The sequence below is a fragment of the Pseudopodoces humilis genome, chromosome 7 (assembly GCF_049639895.1).
Source record: "Pseudopodoces humilis isolate 2021_Gansu_Grassland_sample_001 chromosome 7, ASM4963989v1, whole genome shotgun sequence".
Classification (NCBI taxonomy): Eukaryota; Metazoa; Chordata; class Aves; order Passeriformes; family Paridae; genus Pseudopodoces; species Pseudopodoces humilis.
Genome location: NC_142206.1, coordinates 17,310,718 through 17,327,726, shown reverse-complemented (window position 1 = coordinate 17,327,726; position 17,009 = coordinate 17,310,718). Strand labels below are relative to the sequence as shown.

The 17,009-nt window shown below is 36.3% G+C and overlaps 1 protein-coding gene across 1 annotated transcript in view; it reads right to left on the bottom strand.

The window, feature by feature from the left end:
* Positions 1-17,009, bottom strand: part of MUC6 (mucin 6, oligomeric mucus/gel-forming) — a 44,268-nt gene that overhangs the window by 19,079 nt on the left and 8,180 nt on the right. Inside the window, exons 3-9 of the mRNA XM_088058059.1 lie at positions 7,561-7,623; positions 4,931-4,984; positions 3,700-3,940; positions 2,970-3,096; positions 1,779-1,866; positions 1,270-1,379; positions 133-340 (exon numbers count right to left, since the gene is read on the bottom strand). Coding sequence (XP_087914185.1) covers positions 133-340; positions 1,270-1,379; positions 1,779-1,866; positions 2,970-3,096; positions 3,700-3,940; positions 4,931-4,984; positions 7,561-7,623 — 891 coding nt within the window. The remainder of the gene's footprint in view (positions 1-132; positions 341-1,269; positions 1,380-1,778; positions 1,867-2,969; positions 3,097-3,699; positions 3,941-4,930; positions 4,985-7,560; positions 7,624-17,009) is intronic.

Sequence of the window (17,009 nt, the reverse complement as noted above, 5' to 3'; positions counted from 1 at the left end):
TAGAAAATAATGTGTTTGATTAAAAACAGTAGAGACTTTTTCTTTAATATTCCAGTTATTTATCATTATCCCTCTATTTAAAACACAGAAAAGTTAAGCACAGTCTCTCATGAATAAAACATTTGAACTTACAGCAGAAATTTTCAGTTCTCCAGTTGAACACCATTTGGTGGGACATAGCACATTGCCTGGAATACTCTGACAGGGTAGAGCAAGTGCAATTGTTTTGTCCTGGCTCACTGCAGTCCTGCATATCGAGCTGGCAACGAATGACAAACCTATCCTTGGGCACACTGCAGGTTGGTGACACCAAATTAAGTAGCTGAGAGCAGATCACAGCCTAAATAAAAAGGAAGAAAATTGTTCCTGATGGTGTTTCCTTCATATGAAAACCAAAATGGAATAACACTGCCAGTTATGATTTTCTTGTTGGTTTGTTTGCATTTTCCCCTAGAGTTTAATTATGTGTATTTGTATTTAAAATGCATGAGAAATTCACGCACATTCCCATAAAAGGAAATATAAATCCATCATTCAATAGAAAGAACTCGATATATTAAAATAATTCCACTTCTCATTATGTTGAAAATTAAGTCACTTTCTGTGCCATCAATCCCCCTAAAAATGGCTGAGGACATTACACACAGGAAATGTACTGTCTCATGGCAATTCAGTTCCACGAAAAACATCCCAGATGCGAAGATCACAAAATTCATTCCTCTTTGAGAGCACACTTGGTGCATTTCTGTTGCCTGCATGTTTGTGTTGTCTATCATGCTGCCTACTGCAGTGTAAGGTCTCAAAAGTTTTCAGGCACACTGATTTAATTTAGAACTCTGAGTGTTAGCAGTTGATGGTGGCTCTCTCAGTTATCTGGCAATACGTTTTAGGCATTGTGAATATCTTCAAATCTGTACAGTTTATAGTGTCAGGTCTCTAGCTGTTAGATGAGAAGTTCTTAAAGCTTCACTGGTTTCCATGCATTTCCTGTGATGACCTGCATGGAATTCCAGAAAGCTGTGAGCTAAATGCTGATTGATTTTTACGAGTGATTTAAATGTAGCCTTTAAAATGTCTGTGGGCTTTTATTCAAATGTATTTTAATGCAAAGCACTCCTTTTCTTTCTCATATCATGCTATACAGATGTTTTCTGTACCTGTTTTCATGGAAGTAATTTTTATGAAACCACTGCCTCTCCGTTGTTGATTTCTAGCTGTCATGCTCCCCCTGCTAAGAATCATGCTGCAGAGAAGCCAAGAAGATCTTACATATTTTTTGTGAGGAATGGTGGAAATTGGTATCTCCTCGGACAGGCAGATCTCTGATGGATCATCCATTTTTTGTAATGCAGCAAATTTATATGTATCCAGCAATTTACCTGGAAATTGAAGGGTTATAATTTATCAGGAAAAAGACTGCATTGATTTGTTTACTTGTTGCTGTGATGTAGCAAAACTCTGATTTTACTCTTTGACTGTTAAATGCCCTACTAGTTAATCTTCCCAATGATAACAACAGCCTCTTGTGGAAGTTAGGAGAATGTGATCCTTACCACCTGTTTCTAAAAGATAAGAGTCCTTATCACTTGTGTGAGGAACCCATTATATTATGCTTATAGCAGATAACAGAGTGTAGCATAATCATATGAGGTATGTTGGTGCCCCATGGGACTGCTTTACTCACTCCTGGAACACAGCAATGCTATCACAGTATTTAATTTTCACCTTGACTCACTTTAACTCATTCTCCTTCTGTCTGAAATGTCCCTGTCTCTTACCCTCACGCACAAATTCATTCAATTCATAACCGTCGTAGTTCCCACACATTCCACATGTTTTCCCCATGTATTTTTTTTCAGCCAAAACCTAAAATAAAATAGAACAAAAGATTTAAAAGGATCACCCTAAGGAAAATTATCTATACAGATATACCTTTATCAAACAAATTCAGTTCAAGCACCCAATTAAAAGTGATTCTCATTAATTTCAGTGACTTTTTTGAAGGAGGAATTTTGTAAGCAGTGAAGTCTTTTCCCAATAGGCAAATAGTGATTTTTTAAAATTAGTATTTAATAAAAAGAATAAAATTTGAAGACATAGGGAATTGAGTGGGGATAACATTCTAAGGAGCCAGGAAAAAAAGAAAATAATGCTGAAGTCTTGCTAATATCTTTGTTGACAGAGCACGCATTTCAGGTTTATTCTCTTAAGAAACTTAAGGTTACAGGAAGAAAATCTATTTTCAGAAGAAGGTTATTCAATTCTCTATTGTTCTAGAGACTAAAATGGTAGTATTACCACTGGCTACAAACAATGAATTACTATGAAAATCTTAGATCAGAGAAATAAAACCATATTATTTGTATGGTCAGATTAACCCATCACAGTAGCATCGTCTCTTATATATGTGATAGTAATGCTGATAAATCTCCCAGACAATTTACTGCATCTCCTCGTTTTAGGAAACTTAATCAATTTAGAATTCAGCGTCTTTTGTGGCAATAATACTGTAGGCCACACTGAGAAAATGTACTGGGGATTTTGAGGAGAAAACCTCAAGATTCAGAAAAAGGAAAGAAAAAAGAAACTGGTAGAAGCATCCAGTGTTTGAAACCAAAAGATATCCCAGGGAAGCCCAATAAAAAAGACTAAACTTTATGGCATAAAATATTAAGTTCTACACAACTTTAAACATCTCTTAAACAAAACATTGCAGCTGCTGGAATACCCTGAGGAAAGATTAAAATGTGTGAAAGCATCCACAAATCTCAGCACTGGTGGCTTTAGTTAACTACCAATGCTGCAAGTGAAAGTAACATGCAGAGTTGTTTATTTCAAGAGGAATGGATAAAACAGGAAAAGAATGAGTAAATACACACAAAAGCATCCATTAAGTTCAGAGTGTTCTTGCCATTCCAGTAAATTAGTGAGAATTTTCTTCTCTACTCTACTGAGAACATTTTACTAACCATGAGGTAGTCATCATTGTTCCACATGACCACCAGTTCCATCTCCATGAGCTTGGCTACCAGGCGGATGTTACGTCCATAAGGTGATATTTGGATTCCATTGCTGGTGTAAGGCAACTGAATGACTCTGAAATAAGGTGAGAAGAGAAACCAACCTCATAGCAAGATTATGCAAGTATTATTTATTTATTTTGGATATGATACACACACAGTCTGAGTACTTGCAGCAACATGAAACAGAATTGTTTTCCTTTTTAACTGTGACATTTCAAAACACATGAAAGTATCTATTGATTTAAGATCAATATAAATCAATATATCAAAATAGAAGAATCACCAGAAAATGGGTTGCAGTGATTCTACTACTGACAATGTTTGCACAGGACTTGGCATCTTCACTTGGTTTGGTTTTATTAGAGCATAGTTGTATGTTTCAAGAACTTGTAACCATGAAGTTGGTGTGGTGGAACTAATGTTGATTATCCTGAGGAGATCCTATGGCATTTTAATATGACTTATGACCAAAACTGACAAGATCAGAGAAATCCATAAAGAGAATGTTGCAGACTGTGAGTGCTTGATGGGAAGCAATGGCAGTAGAGTCCAGTTAGGTGTGTTAACTTTAGTAATTTGTTAATTCATTTTTGACACGAAGCAGTCTTTAGTGCAGCTGCTATCCAGCTCCCTGCCTTCTCTAAACACTTCACGCCCATTCATGACAGAATCTTACCCAACACTCCTGACAGAAATGCTGCCTTTCTCCACAATGACAACAGAAGGTCCAAGCTCAATAATGATCCTTGCAATTTTTTTGTCCAGCCCACGACGGAACTGAATGTTGAAGTCTGGGCTGGTCTCATCACATACAGTTGCAAAGATGTAGTTGCAAGTCCCAGTGAAGTCATACTGGTATTTATCAAAGGTTGAAAAATGCCCTCCTCCCCAGGTAGAACAGGAATCTTTGCTCAAAACTATAAAAGACAAAGAAACATGGATTTAGCATATTTGCTCATTCTGATTAGCATTTCAAATAAAAATACGAGGACAAGTTACTAAGTTTCTATTTAGATTAATTCTGTAAACAACATTCTAGCCCTCTATATTTTTTCTTTTGTAATCTCAAAATTTTATCTCCAGTCAGGAAGTGAATCAGTATTAGGAGTGAGAGCAATATTCTCATTTACTATAAGTAGAGGAGAATTCCCTAACTTCTAGCTTGGGAAAAACTCTTTCAACTCCTATGGATAATATAAAGATTTACCTTCTAATTTAATTCTGCTAGAGCTGTTTGCAAAGGTGACAGATAAGCTACTGGACAGAGCTTTAACATCTCAGGCACAGCATTTACCAAGCTACAGCATTACTGTATCATGATTAACTGCACAGTCAAATCACCAGATATCGAAAGACAGTTTTCAAAGCCCAACTTGTAATTCCACACTCTTTTGGCTGCGCGTTTGTGTGACAAAGTTCTAGCCAGTTTTATAAGTATATGAAATGTTTTGATCAGTTTTTATTTTTAAGCAGTAGTGTGGAATGTTCATCTGAATAGACATTTTCAGATGTGGAAATGAGTTAAAATAGAAGAGATACAACTCCAGCATTTGCCGTTTGATAGTTCAGCTCCTACTTAAAGCATTTGAACAGTCCCTCTGAAACTGATAATTTTACTGAAGTATCTAAAATCATGTCCTAAGTTCTGTATTTCCAGACTTAGATTGCTACTTTCATTTTGTAATTATTTTTGCTTATGGTAGTATCATATGAAACGCAGGTACCTTAGAATGTATCTTAGAGTTAAAAAATATCAGATAAGTTTATCAAAGTCTACATGCAATTTACATTTATTGTTTTAAAGCCACAACATCTCTTTTAACTCTAAAGGAGAGATCAAATAACTACAGAATGCTACCGGTTTTATCCAGGTCACGTAGAAAATACTTCTTCCAATGAGTGGTTACCTGTTGGCAAAAAGTACTCCTCTTCCACACTTCTGTTCTGTCCTGAAGGTCTGACTGGAAAACAGGAATTGGCTCATTGTTATCATTGATCCATCATGCCCAAGTCCAGGTAGTTTAATACACTGTGCCTGAGTGATACTGACCACCAAACCCCAGAGTGTACCTAAGAATGATTACCTGGGGCTGCACAATGGTCTGAGTGCAAGAGGTGCCCCTTTCAATAAATACAGGAGCACGGTCACTGTATTTGTTTTTATTTAAATCTTATCAAAGAAAAATAATAAATGGGAATGTCAATAACTCAAGGAAGGTTAAATCCAGATTATATGTTTGTCTTTTTAGTTCAGTGTTTACTAAATAATACCTAGGGATTTTCTTTTAATTAGTCTATACCATAAGCTCTACTGTTTCTCCTGTTGTAAGAATAGATAGCAGACAGAGATGAGTTCCTGAATATTTGGGAATTTTTTGTCTGATCAGAAGTCTTTCAATGATTTTTACATTAAGGATGAACTTCATGTAGCTTTTCCATGCACTGAATGAGTTCCATTCATACTGAATGAGAATTCTCCTAATTCAAGCCACTCTCAGTTTCTTCTGCCTAAAGAAATGCTTATTATAATAAATTTTCATTATATAAAATCCTTTTTGTTTTACACCTCCACATTTTCCCCAGATTGGATAAAAAATTTCATTCAACCACTGATATGCAACAAGCTTTGGAGTATAGAGAATTACTTTCTAATGGTATGCAGAAATAAAGTATGATAGTGTAAAATATTAAAATTATGAATTACTAGGAAGATTGTCTGTAATTATAATAGTTGAAATATTAGGACTGATATCTTTACTTATTTTAGAAAGGATCTTGTGAAAATTTTGTGTTTTCAGAAGGGCTATAGCCTTCTGTATCCCGTAGCAGAGGGACATCATGTCCTGTAAAATATGTCATGAATAAATGACATTTATTCATTCTTGCCATGGACATGAAACACTAAATGACTATCGAATGAACTTCAAATTTAGAAGTCAGTGCCTCAAATTTCTTCAGAAAAGGACAAGTGAAAAATTGTGTTGGTTCTGCCTAAGGTTTGATGTAGCTCTGTATTTTATTTCCAGCAGTGACCATTAACAGCCTGCCCAAGGGAAGACTACCATCAGGTCAGGCATATATACTTCCACAGATACTCTCTCAGCCTCCAATTATTTTCAGTTCTGAGAATTTTGTGAGGCTATTGAGATTTTTCTGCTTATCCCTCCCTTGTGCTCTGGCTTCCAAGTCCTTGTCCACCATCATTTTGAATAGAACCAGAATTTCTCTGTAGCAGAAAATTCCACAATAACGACAGTCAAAATTTGCCATTAAATTTTAATTATTAATTAACATTTTAAGGATACCTGCCTTTCTAACCATACTTCTGATAGCTAATATTTTAAAGTTATAATATGCTAATTTTTTAATTTTTTTTTTGTTCTTGCATTGCACATTGCTTTACACAAGTAAGGCAGTAGTACCTTACTATTTGTATTCCTCAGATTCAAAAGGACTAGCACAAATTTACAGTAAGTAGGTGGCTGGTGTTAATTTTGCATATAGATTTGGATGGATGCACACAAGCCATCCTTTGGAGTTAAGGGAAAACTTCTGGTAAGCTACCAGAAGTGTGGCAGCTGGCACAGCTGAACACTGAAGCAGAGATCTGCCCTACTGTGGCTGCTGGCTACAAAGGTGAGGAAAAAGTGTTCCACACTTTGATTGTCCATTTGCATATAAGTTTGTTTTAACATGAAATCTTTAAAATCATTGTTACAAACCTAATGTACATGGAGAATGAGCTTTATTTAGTTTCCTTGATTTTGGAGTATTAAAAGAATCCATATCCTAAATTTTTAAATAGCATTAGGCAGTAATATGTAGGAATGAAAATCAAACGTGGATGCTAAATGCAAAAAGCAAGCAGGGAACACAGAGCCTGTGTGAAACTAAGTCACTCAGGCTTCTCACTCTGGCCTGAGAAAACATAAGAAAGAATCCAAACAGTCCTTGGTAAAGGACAACAATCTTGGCAGGTGTTGTTTAGGATCCTTGTCCTAAACAGTCAAGGGGTGGTGTTCCAATTGATCAATGATAGTGATGAGTAAGTTTAATGACCAACGAGAGTTTTACCTCTCAGACCTGTCTATAAATGAAGATCAAGGATAATAATAAACTTAGCTCTCTTGTACAACACACGAGAGAGTCTGTGTTGTACTTCTCGCTGTTCCTAACATAATGTGACACAAACATACCACAAAAATTACCCCAATAACATATTTCTAAATATGGAAGGCTATTAAACTGCTCACAGTTTCTATCCTTAGGCATCAAAACCTCAGCATGGCACACTAAAGCGCTCTCCATTTAGATTAAATCTTACAACAGCAAGACAACATATTTTAAAAACTTTTTACATGCAAAGTCTTAATTTGGAATTTCTAAAATTTAATGCTTCAAAACATATGCTTCTTGAAACAAAGACTTATTTTTATTATGTGGTTTGTACAGTGCCTTCTGCAATATGGACTTGATGCTGAACAGAGTTGTCACTCACACTTGAATGCAAACACTAAAAACTAGGTCAGACACTTACTTCTTTGCAGAGATTCTTTCTGTTTTTGGAAAAAAATGGGGGACCAGTAATTTCCTTCAAAAGCTGTGAAAGGAAAAAGACAACACAATGAAGTTATCCTCTGAGTGAAAGGAAGTTAAATATTTGTACATTTATTTATTTTTAAGCATGCTGCAAGTCAAAACAGGGTCAGCACATACAAACTGTGCTCTGTCACACAAATCTGAATGGAAATTATCATGGAAAATCACATAATTCCTATTACATAATTAAGCAATAAAAAATTCTATACTGGTTAAATGTTATCAAAATTTGCCATAAATCCTATGCAATATGAGAGCTCTTATACCTCGTACTAAAATCCCATGTTTCTGTTAAAAAAAGTGGGATAAATCTTTCCTCATGTTTTTGAGTTGTTGTTTCACTATCTGGGTAGAAGTAGTGGAAGGAATAGCCAAAAGTGTGAAAATATGCAGAAAGTATTGTCCTGTGTGCTTTTCACAAGAACCATGGGATCTGGAGCTGAAGAGCAGGAAATCCCCAGACATAGCTGTTGCTCTTGCTGCTCACGTTAAGGCAGAATGATGCAAACTGTCACCTGCTCCCTTCCACACACCTCTTCACAAAGCCTGGTGTCCTGGGTTAGGAGAAGCCAAGCAATGTTTAGCAAATACTTAGTACAGTATGTTTCTTTTTCTATGTCAAACAAAGACCTGCTGTATGAGCACAACTGCTCCACACTGTCACACATACCCAAAGGCTCTTTCACCCAGCACTTTCCTCCAGCACTGCTAGAGTGAGTTCTCAAAGTCAACAGCTGTGTGGTAAAAACCAAAACAAGATGCAGGGATGAAGACCTGAGGTGCTTCAGAAACGTGCTACTCATTTTTAAATTTTCTCATGTCTGATATTTCTCAGATAGCAGGAGCAAGTATCTTGTAGAATCCACGTAATTCTCTATTACACATTTAGGATCTTTTGCGACATAGAAAACGTTGTGGCAGAAGGTTTCTTTCATCAAATAAGCCAGGGCAAATCCACATACATATCTATATATACACTACAGCTCTGCAGGGTGCTGCTGCTTCCTTGGATACTGCAGTGAGTGGAAGCCTCCAGAGAGCTGTAGCAGACTCTCAGCCAATTCCACACTGTGCTGCTGAAGGTAAGGTAATATTTGCCATGTGCTACCTCAAGGGCTGCAGGAAAACAGGTGAGGCTCTGCCTTTTATGTAAGGCACAAGAGGGAATTTTGGAACTGAGTGTTTGAACACATCCTTTTGCTTTGGATCTCAGATCCAGACATCTCCAACATTCCTATCAGTCTATACCTCAATTCTTCTATGAAACGATACTTGCTGAGAAAAGAGGTTATCTGGATAAATTTAAGTTTTTAAGAGCTAAAATACTACACTGGTAGAACTGTATACAATGAATATTTAAGCATAAAGGAAATGAATCAAGGATGTAAGTTCAATGACAGAACTGCTCTCACCCTAAATATTCTAATTGCTTAAAATGGCATTTATTTCAGCCACTTCCAAGTTGTCTGATACACTCATCACAAAATCATTATAGATCCTACTCATGCTGCCTTGCTGTCTAGAATTGGTCAGCACTGGCCAATAATTGTATGAAATTTTGCCAATGTTTTAGAGAACCTCCACAGTTGGCCGGCAACTCAGCAGGCATTTCCAAAATCCAGCATGCTCCTTCCAAGTTCCTAGTGAACCGTGCAACACAGTAAGAACACCACAAAAAGGAACGGTCAGTTTGTGGCTTTCATGCTAACACTCTTCATGCCTAGAGTTGCTGCTGCCTTTTTTGAATGCCTGGATTTTGATACCTGCATTTGTTCAATATATTATTGTTAGTTTTACAGTTTTCCAATCATTACAGCTTAATCCTAAACTTCAAACACTACATGAATGGGATTCAGGAGTGTGTAACAGCTGCCTTCCAAGGATATTAGATTTGCAGGAGTTCAATATATGCCTAAAACATTACTTCAAGTCAGATCTATCTAGAGAGCCTGATGTAAAGCAAAATGTCTAATAATGAATGGACAAATATTTTAGATGAGAACAAACAAATCGGTTTACAAAGCTTGTTCATTAGCTTTTCAAACTCAAACATCTAAGCATAGCAAAAAAATTTCAACACATACTTCAGGTTTGGTATTTAGATTACATTTGAGCATAATAATCAGCCTGGATTATATGGAGGTGTACAAGAATTAGATTGAAAATAACTAAGGATATGAAATCCACTTCAACTTTTGCCCAAAGAACAGCTAATAGAACAAATACAGAGTCATTTGTTATCTGCCAATCAGTCTGTATCCCGTCAGATTATACAATTATTCTATTTTATGAATTACAGTACAGTAATTCTCAGCATTTATATTCTTTTTCTCACACTTAGCTCTGCAGAGAATAGTTACATTTTCCTGGCAACATTATCAAGCATTCAGAAGCACACAGAATGGCGGATTGTACAGATGTATCCAGTGCTATGGATGGGCAGAAGTTGTATTTTGCAATCATTTAAGAATTTTTCATTAAACAGGCTGTCTTAGTGTTAAATTAGATTTCTAAAGTACTGAAATCTTCCTTACTGACATTTTACTATAACTGCAAGTATTCTGCTTTCCTTTGAGAAATGACATGAAACACTTAATTTGAATTATCTCAGTAGATCTTTAGCCAGAGTTTCACTTCTCTTGGATAAAGGAAGATTTAACTTCCAATTCCCACTCCATGCCAGCAGGCCAACTTGAGAATTATATCTGTTGAAGTGCAGTTTCTGTGTAATCAGCCTGTCTAGTTCATGGCAGCAATACAAGCCAGTCAGGGAACACAACTTACTATGAAGAAATAAATAATTTTGTTCCTATACTGTGGTTACTATGAAACATCCCTATGGAAAAATAAAATTTTATGTTGTAATGGCTTCAATCAAAGTATTTCACATCAGATAAACAAATGAAAACAAAACATTGAAATGAAATCTTTGTACTTCCAACTTGCAGAAATAATTTAAAATCTCTGTTTTGTAAAGGGCTCAGTTTTTCTTTTCTAATTTGAGACCAACAGAAATGTTAAAATGTCAGATGTTCTGGAAAGGACAAGAACTTTAAAACAAATGATAGAAGCCCAAAATTAAATTTAACACTGAGGGTACTGTAGAGCTGTAGCTGTAATATGAGTTATCAGCTGCACATGTTCATGATGATTTCTCTTCAGTATGAAATTATTAACTCCCTTGCCTCTTGCAAACATAGATATGTGAACAGCATAAATCAAGGTGACTTCCTAGTTACATACTTCATTAGAAAAAGTATGATTGTACACAAACCTCTTAAAAGGATCCATGCAGGGTTGACTACTGAAATAGCTAAAGGGGTGAAGCCTCAATTTGATCAATGAAACAGCTCTTCTTATTAAGTAAATGCTAGAACTAACAGTTTAAATCAGGCTTTAAGCTTCTGCAGATTTTTTTTTACTCAAGCTAATGCATATTTACTGATTTTTCTAAAGTTACCACTTTACATCAGACTTCACATCAAATAATCAAATATATGCCCTTACAATCAATATTTACAATTCCAGCTAGAGACAGACTTAAGGTACAGAATCTGGATGCAAATCCATGAAGAAGAGAATTAAGTCCTGTCTTTGACTCATTCTAAGGAAACAACACTTGGATCTAGAGTTCAAAACAATGAGCACCCTGCATGTTGTCCAATTTAAGAACGTAGAGATCAACATCCAAAAAATTGTCTGATTTCAAATCTTTCCTTGACAGAATGAAATCTGTTTTCAGTCTCCAACCTTGTGAGGCATTCCAAGGACCTGAAATATTGACACATCCCAAAGGAGAAAACTGCTCTGTAAGAATTTTCTAGATCCTGCTTCTACAGATTTTATCTTTACATTCAACTTAGTCCTTTGTAGAAGAAGTTCTGGTTTGTGATTGCCAAGTTTGCACATAAAGCTTGTGGCTGTGTGTCTACAGCATTTTTCTATTTGATTGCAAGTATTTATATCAATACATCTATTATGTAAAATAGGAAGTCATGTAGGTTAAGATTTTGCTCTTGCAGGCAGCAAAACTTGGGGTTAGGACCCACGTTCAGGTACTTGACTTGATATTGGTTACAATGGTGCTAATTCGGGGAATGGAGTTACACCTGATTTATAACAATACAGCTGAGGTTAGAAATTGGCTCTGAGAGTCTACTAAAGGGTTGAGTTGCCTATATCTTATTTATTTTCATGCTACAGTTTAAGTCAGTGATTTAAGAGCAAATAAACGTCCCATGCGATTCGAACTATATGGTTCATTAAATGTAGTAAACACAATACAGAAGAAATAAATTTAACTTTGTTTAACCTAAAGCAAGTGAAGTATGCTTTTTAGCAGCTTGAAGTATTTTCTGGAAATTCCAACTGTAATAACTGGTAATTAAAGAGAAGATACAGAAAAGATTAAAAAAACCCCCAACATCTTAAGCAATGCCAAACCATGGCAAAAAAGGCTTATTCTCAAAAAAATCCACTGATAACAGCACTGAAGGAAAAACAAGTAAGGCAGCTGAGTAGCTACAGAGCCAGTGAACTTACCTATCAAATATTTTTTTTAGAAATTACACATTCATCTGGTATACTGGTGGGTTGGATCGAAAAACTAAGACAGACTTCTTAGAAAGACTGAAGGATTGTACTGAATAATAAATGGAGAAATACATTAAGAGTCATGTAAAATATTTAGACTAGAACCATTTGCCTGTTTTCCAGCACAGGATTCTTTCTATGACATTGTTTTTCAAAAAGAAATGCCACCACATAGCTCATAGTTAATGCTTTTTGCAGCTCACATAACAAGAAAAAATTTTTTTGTTTATCACTCTGCACAGAAGACATACAACATATATCTGCAATGATATCGCTAGGGCACTGGATCACGAACATCTGAAAGATGAAGGCGCTAGGCAACTTGGAAACACAACAAAAGTCCATTAAAAATATTCCCTGTACCTAGGGAACGAGTTTTAGGGAAGGATCAAACAAATCATTAACCAACTTTCTGAAATAGTTAAGAACGAATCATTTTATTTCAGTCATAAATTTATTAAATAACCTGATGTGTTTTAAGATGAAGAAAAGAGAATACGTGTAAACTGAATTCTTCAGGTTGTGGGAAAGAAGAACAAAACCTGAACCTCATGTAGTGTGGTACAACAACGTTCCTTCAAGCCATGTACCAAGAGGAGACCAGGCACCTCGGACTTACCGGCAGAATGCAGGAAACTGCAGAAGATGAGCAGTACCAGTGTTGGGAGCATGATGCATGCCCAGCCTGGGCAGTGATCTCAGTGCTCCCCTCCGTTCCAAGCGGGCAGTGCCAATGCTGCCACTTTCTAGGCTGCCCTCTTCAAGCTTGAATGCTTTATATATAGAATTGCAATGCCCTCCCTCATTCCCACAGCTTGCAAAAACTGCAACAGCAGAGTACCCGCCAAACAGGATCTCCTCTTTATCAAGTTCAACACACTTAAAAGCTACTTAGAAAAAGAAGAAAAAAGAAAATACAAACCTCCTCCAATTCATTATCATTCTTACAAGGTTTTTATAATAGCTTTTATTTGTAACAGCTCAAACTGTTTTACCTGCCTTCACTGAACAAATTTTGTATTATACCCAAAAGCAAAAAGACAAATAATACACAAATTATGATCACTAGGTGATAAGGAAAGGAATAATATTGGACCAGCATACGAAGTGGAAGAATGAAGTGCAGGAGTTTTGGAACTGCTGAAAAGACTGTGTGAATAAAAGATGGTAAGACATGAATGAACAGAGATACAGATCTCAGATTTTTGTATTAACTTTTCTTTCATTAACTTCCATTCACCCTCCTGGATGATTGTGTTCATCTCTCCCTTGTGTGATTTTTTAAGCAAACAGATAAACTTTGCCTAGGTAAAGAGGTCTGTCCATGGCACAGCTGATTTCTGGACTACGCAAGGGAGCTAAGTAAGCCTTTGCCCACCACCTTAGCACTGCCAAGGGCAGAGGGCACACTGTTCCAAAATGGTGCAGACTATTGCACTGTGGTACTTTGGAAACTTCCACAAGTTAATCTCCACCTTCCTGCAAACATCACAGAGCAATTCCACTTCTGTTACACTTGAATCTCCCCACGTTAGAAGTGAAATGTTGAATGTACTGGATATGTTCAAAGCATCACTGCCACCACTGATTTGACAGTGAAAAAGGAAGTTGCTTGATCCTGTCATTTTTCATTTGCAAAATAATTGCATGTGGAAAAAATAGTCTCAATATAAGAAAACTTTCTCTATAAAATATGAAATGCGTGGGTCATCTCCGTTGCTGTTGGACATGATGCAGAAGTGTAGGTTCACAGCACACACCAGTTGAGTTGTCAGGAAAAGACGTTTTTATTCTTTGAATTTTTCAGTTTTTACACGGTCTTACGCTACAGGGTTAACATGATTGGGTAAGGGGACACCACCTCTTGTCTCATTGGTGGGACAAGAGAAAAACATGCTATCTACAGTAATGTGGAACTGTTTTGAGAAAGCAAGATGATTTACAAATGTTGCCTTTGAGTGCAAGATCTCCCAAGAATCTTTCCCTTGGGAACAGATCAGCTTGCAATTCCTTCAGGCTCCGAGAAAATCAGGTCCACATATCTCTCCGTATTTATTTCTTCAGCCTTTCCTGTTTTCACCTATGCAATACTGAGGTGAGCATCTGAAGAAAGTGGGAATAGATGGGGCCTTTTTCTTGGCAATCTGCCTGCACAAGAGGTGCCTCGTCTGCCATCCCCACCAACATCACAACAACCAGATCACAAGCCATGCCGACAGCTGCCAACACTGTGCATGCCCTGGTGCTTCCCTGTAATTCCAGCATCCAGGGGCAGCGTGTTAAGAGTCAGAGAAGGGAAGGTCAGTCCAGGTGAGCGAAACAGAAGGGAAATTCTCAGTTATCTCTTCTGAGTGGTGGTAAAAAACCCAGGAGAGACAATGACTTAACATAATTTCAGCCCCAGCTCAACGTGGTTGTAATCAAAATGAGAACATTAAATTTTAGTTGACATGAAGATCTGCCTTTTTGGTTTTCAGCGTTGGTTTTTTTTTTTCCCTTACTACTCTCCATTCCCCTCCTCAGCAACAGAAGGTGGATGAAGTATATGGCTGTTGATAATGGAATTGCAACCCTAAATTAAAAAAATTCTGTTGAAAATTTTCTGCATCTGCCTTAAAGTAAATTAACAAAATCACATGTCACTTCTGAAAATCATGATCAAAGTGAAAAAATTCTAACAGACTGATACTATGACAAACATAAAATTAAGATTTCACAACTGTACATATCACATTATTTCAGACAAATCAGCTCTAAGTTCTTATTAATGAAATCCAAAACTGAATTTCATTTTTCCACTTCTAAGAAGTATCTTCTTTATGAAGATAAGGGACTACAGTGCTCCCTAGCAACTCAAACCTGATTAACTGATAGTGTCAGACAGAAATTTGCCTTTCTCTGACAGAAGAGACAAAAAAATTTCATCGCTGTTGTCAAATAGATTTTTTTTTTGGTAATATATTTTCATAATCTTTCTGTCAGGCAGTAATAAATTAAAACAGCTGACATCAATAAGCGTTTCATGACTTCCTCATTTGAAGAGATGGGCACTTGAGAGTATCACTTTTACTATCAAAGGTGGCAGACTGAGACATGATCGAATTAAGATCACTGGTAGCAGTTAATTTTCCTCTTCCATTACCATGGTTTCAAGATTTTTTCTGTAGCCTTTATGTCTACTGAAACCATTTATATCTTTACTATATGAAGCTTACAAAATTCTCAAGGAATGCACATACTGACAAAAGTACTACAAATATTTACTCAAAAATATTGTTTTCACTTCCCTGTATTTGTAGCAACATTCTTAGCTGAATCCATTCTGTCTGAGAAGTCAGGATAAAGATATTACCTTCAGCTTCCCTGGAAGGAATTTCAGTTAATCAGTCTAAATACTTATGGTTCAGCAAGTTATTATTTTATGGAGACATCCAATGATGACATGAACACAGTTAATCAAAAGCATCCATCTCCAACTGCATTTAAATCATGACTCCAGACCAAGAAAAAAGCATTTGCTTGAGGACTGTAAGAAGTGACTGAGTTCACAGTACACAGATAATTATTTTACGTGGAGGAGCTTTTTGAAAAACTGTGTGCCCAGCTGTAGTGAAAGAATGATACCTCTAATTAATGTGGGTTTTTTTCCCATTTAATAATTACAATTGGTTGAGTAAACAACATCATTTGTCAGAAACTTCTGTTGTACAGGAAAGCAGAGACTGTTGTGGCCATATTTAGTATCCAGTAACAGTTTCTCTGTATCGAAATATAGTTTGGTTTCCAGCACCATATAGACTTCTGGAAGATTTTTGAAATGTCAAAGGAATTTATGTAAGTCAGATATTATGCAAATTGAGTAAGTTATAACACTTTAAGTAATAGACTATCTTGTCTATAGTTTAATTACTTCAGGAATTTTTAGGTATATCACTTACAGAATATTTTGATGCTTTTATGCAGATTGCTAAGAAAACAGTCCACTTCCTGTAATATACTCATTGCATATTATTTTAGCAGCCTTGCATATTTCTTGGATAAATAGCTGCATATCTTTATAAGGAGTCAGACCAAAATATAGTATTTGATTATCCCTAGTCCCTGTGGGTGTACAAGTAATTTCCAGCTTTGGAAGCTTGTGCCTGTAAGTTTCCATTGCTCTTCATGGAATGCAAAGATACAGGCTACAGCTTGATAGCAACATGACACAACAGCTGAGCCTGGAGGGTTTTGTCTTTGAGCTCTGAAATTTGATTTCCTGTCTCATTCAAATTTTGAATAATTGAAAAATACTTTTTTTTAATATGACAGTATTAAAATCATCTGTACTTTAACTTCCAAACTATTTTAGATGCCTGGCCTTCAAGTAATTGTTTTAAAATATTAATGAGTGAATCATGTATGTATAATGAACATAACATTTATTGTCTCATAAATGCTGTATCAGAATTACATAAAATAAGGCTCTTGAAATCAGCTGGGTTATCTTTTATCCTTTATGACTGAGACATTCAGTATGACTGGCAGGGCAGCCCTGGGTTCTATCTACAATCCAATGAGCTGTAAAATTTCAGTAGGAAAGTTTGACAATCCAGGGGTTTTTTTGGTATAGACTGTCTCAAGGTAACACTTTTCTTTTAGTGGTGCTTCACCTTACACAAGGTAATTCCATTACCATTCCACTTTTTAAAAATAAACCAAAAGCACAACGTAACTGGCATTAACGTGCTAAGAGGAAAACAAGCTCCCATTTTTCCTTCCTGTTTCTCATCCTTGTCTTTCAGGTAATGCAGC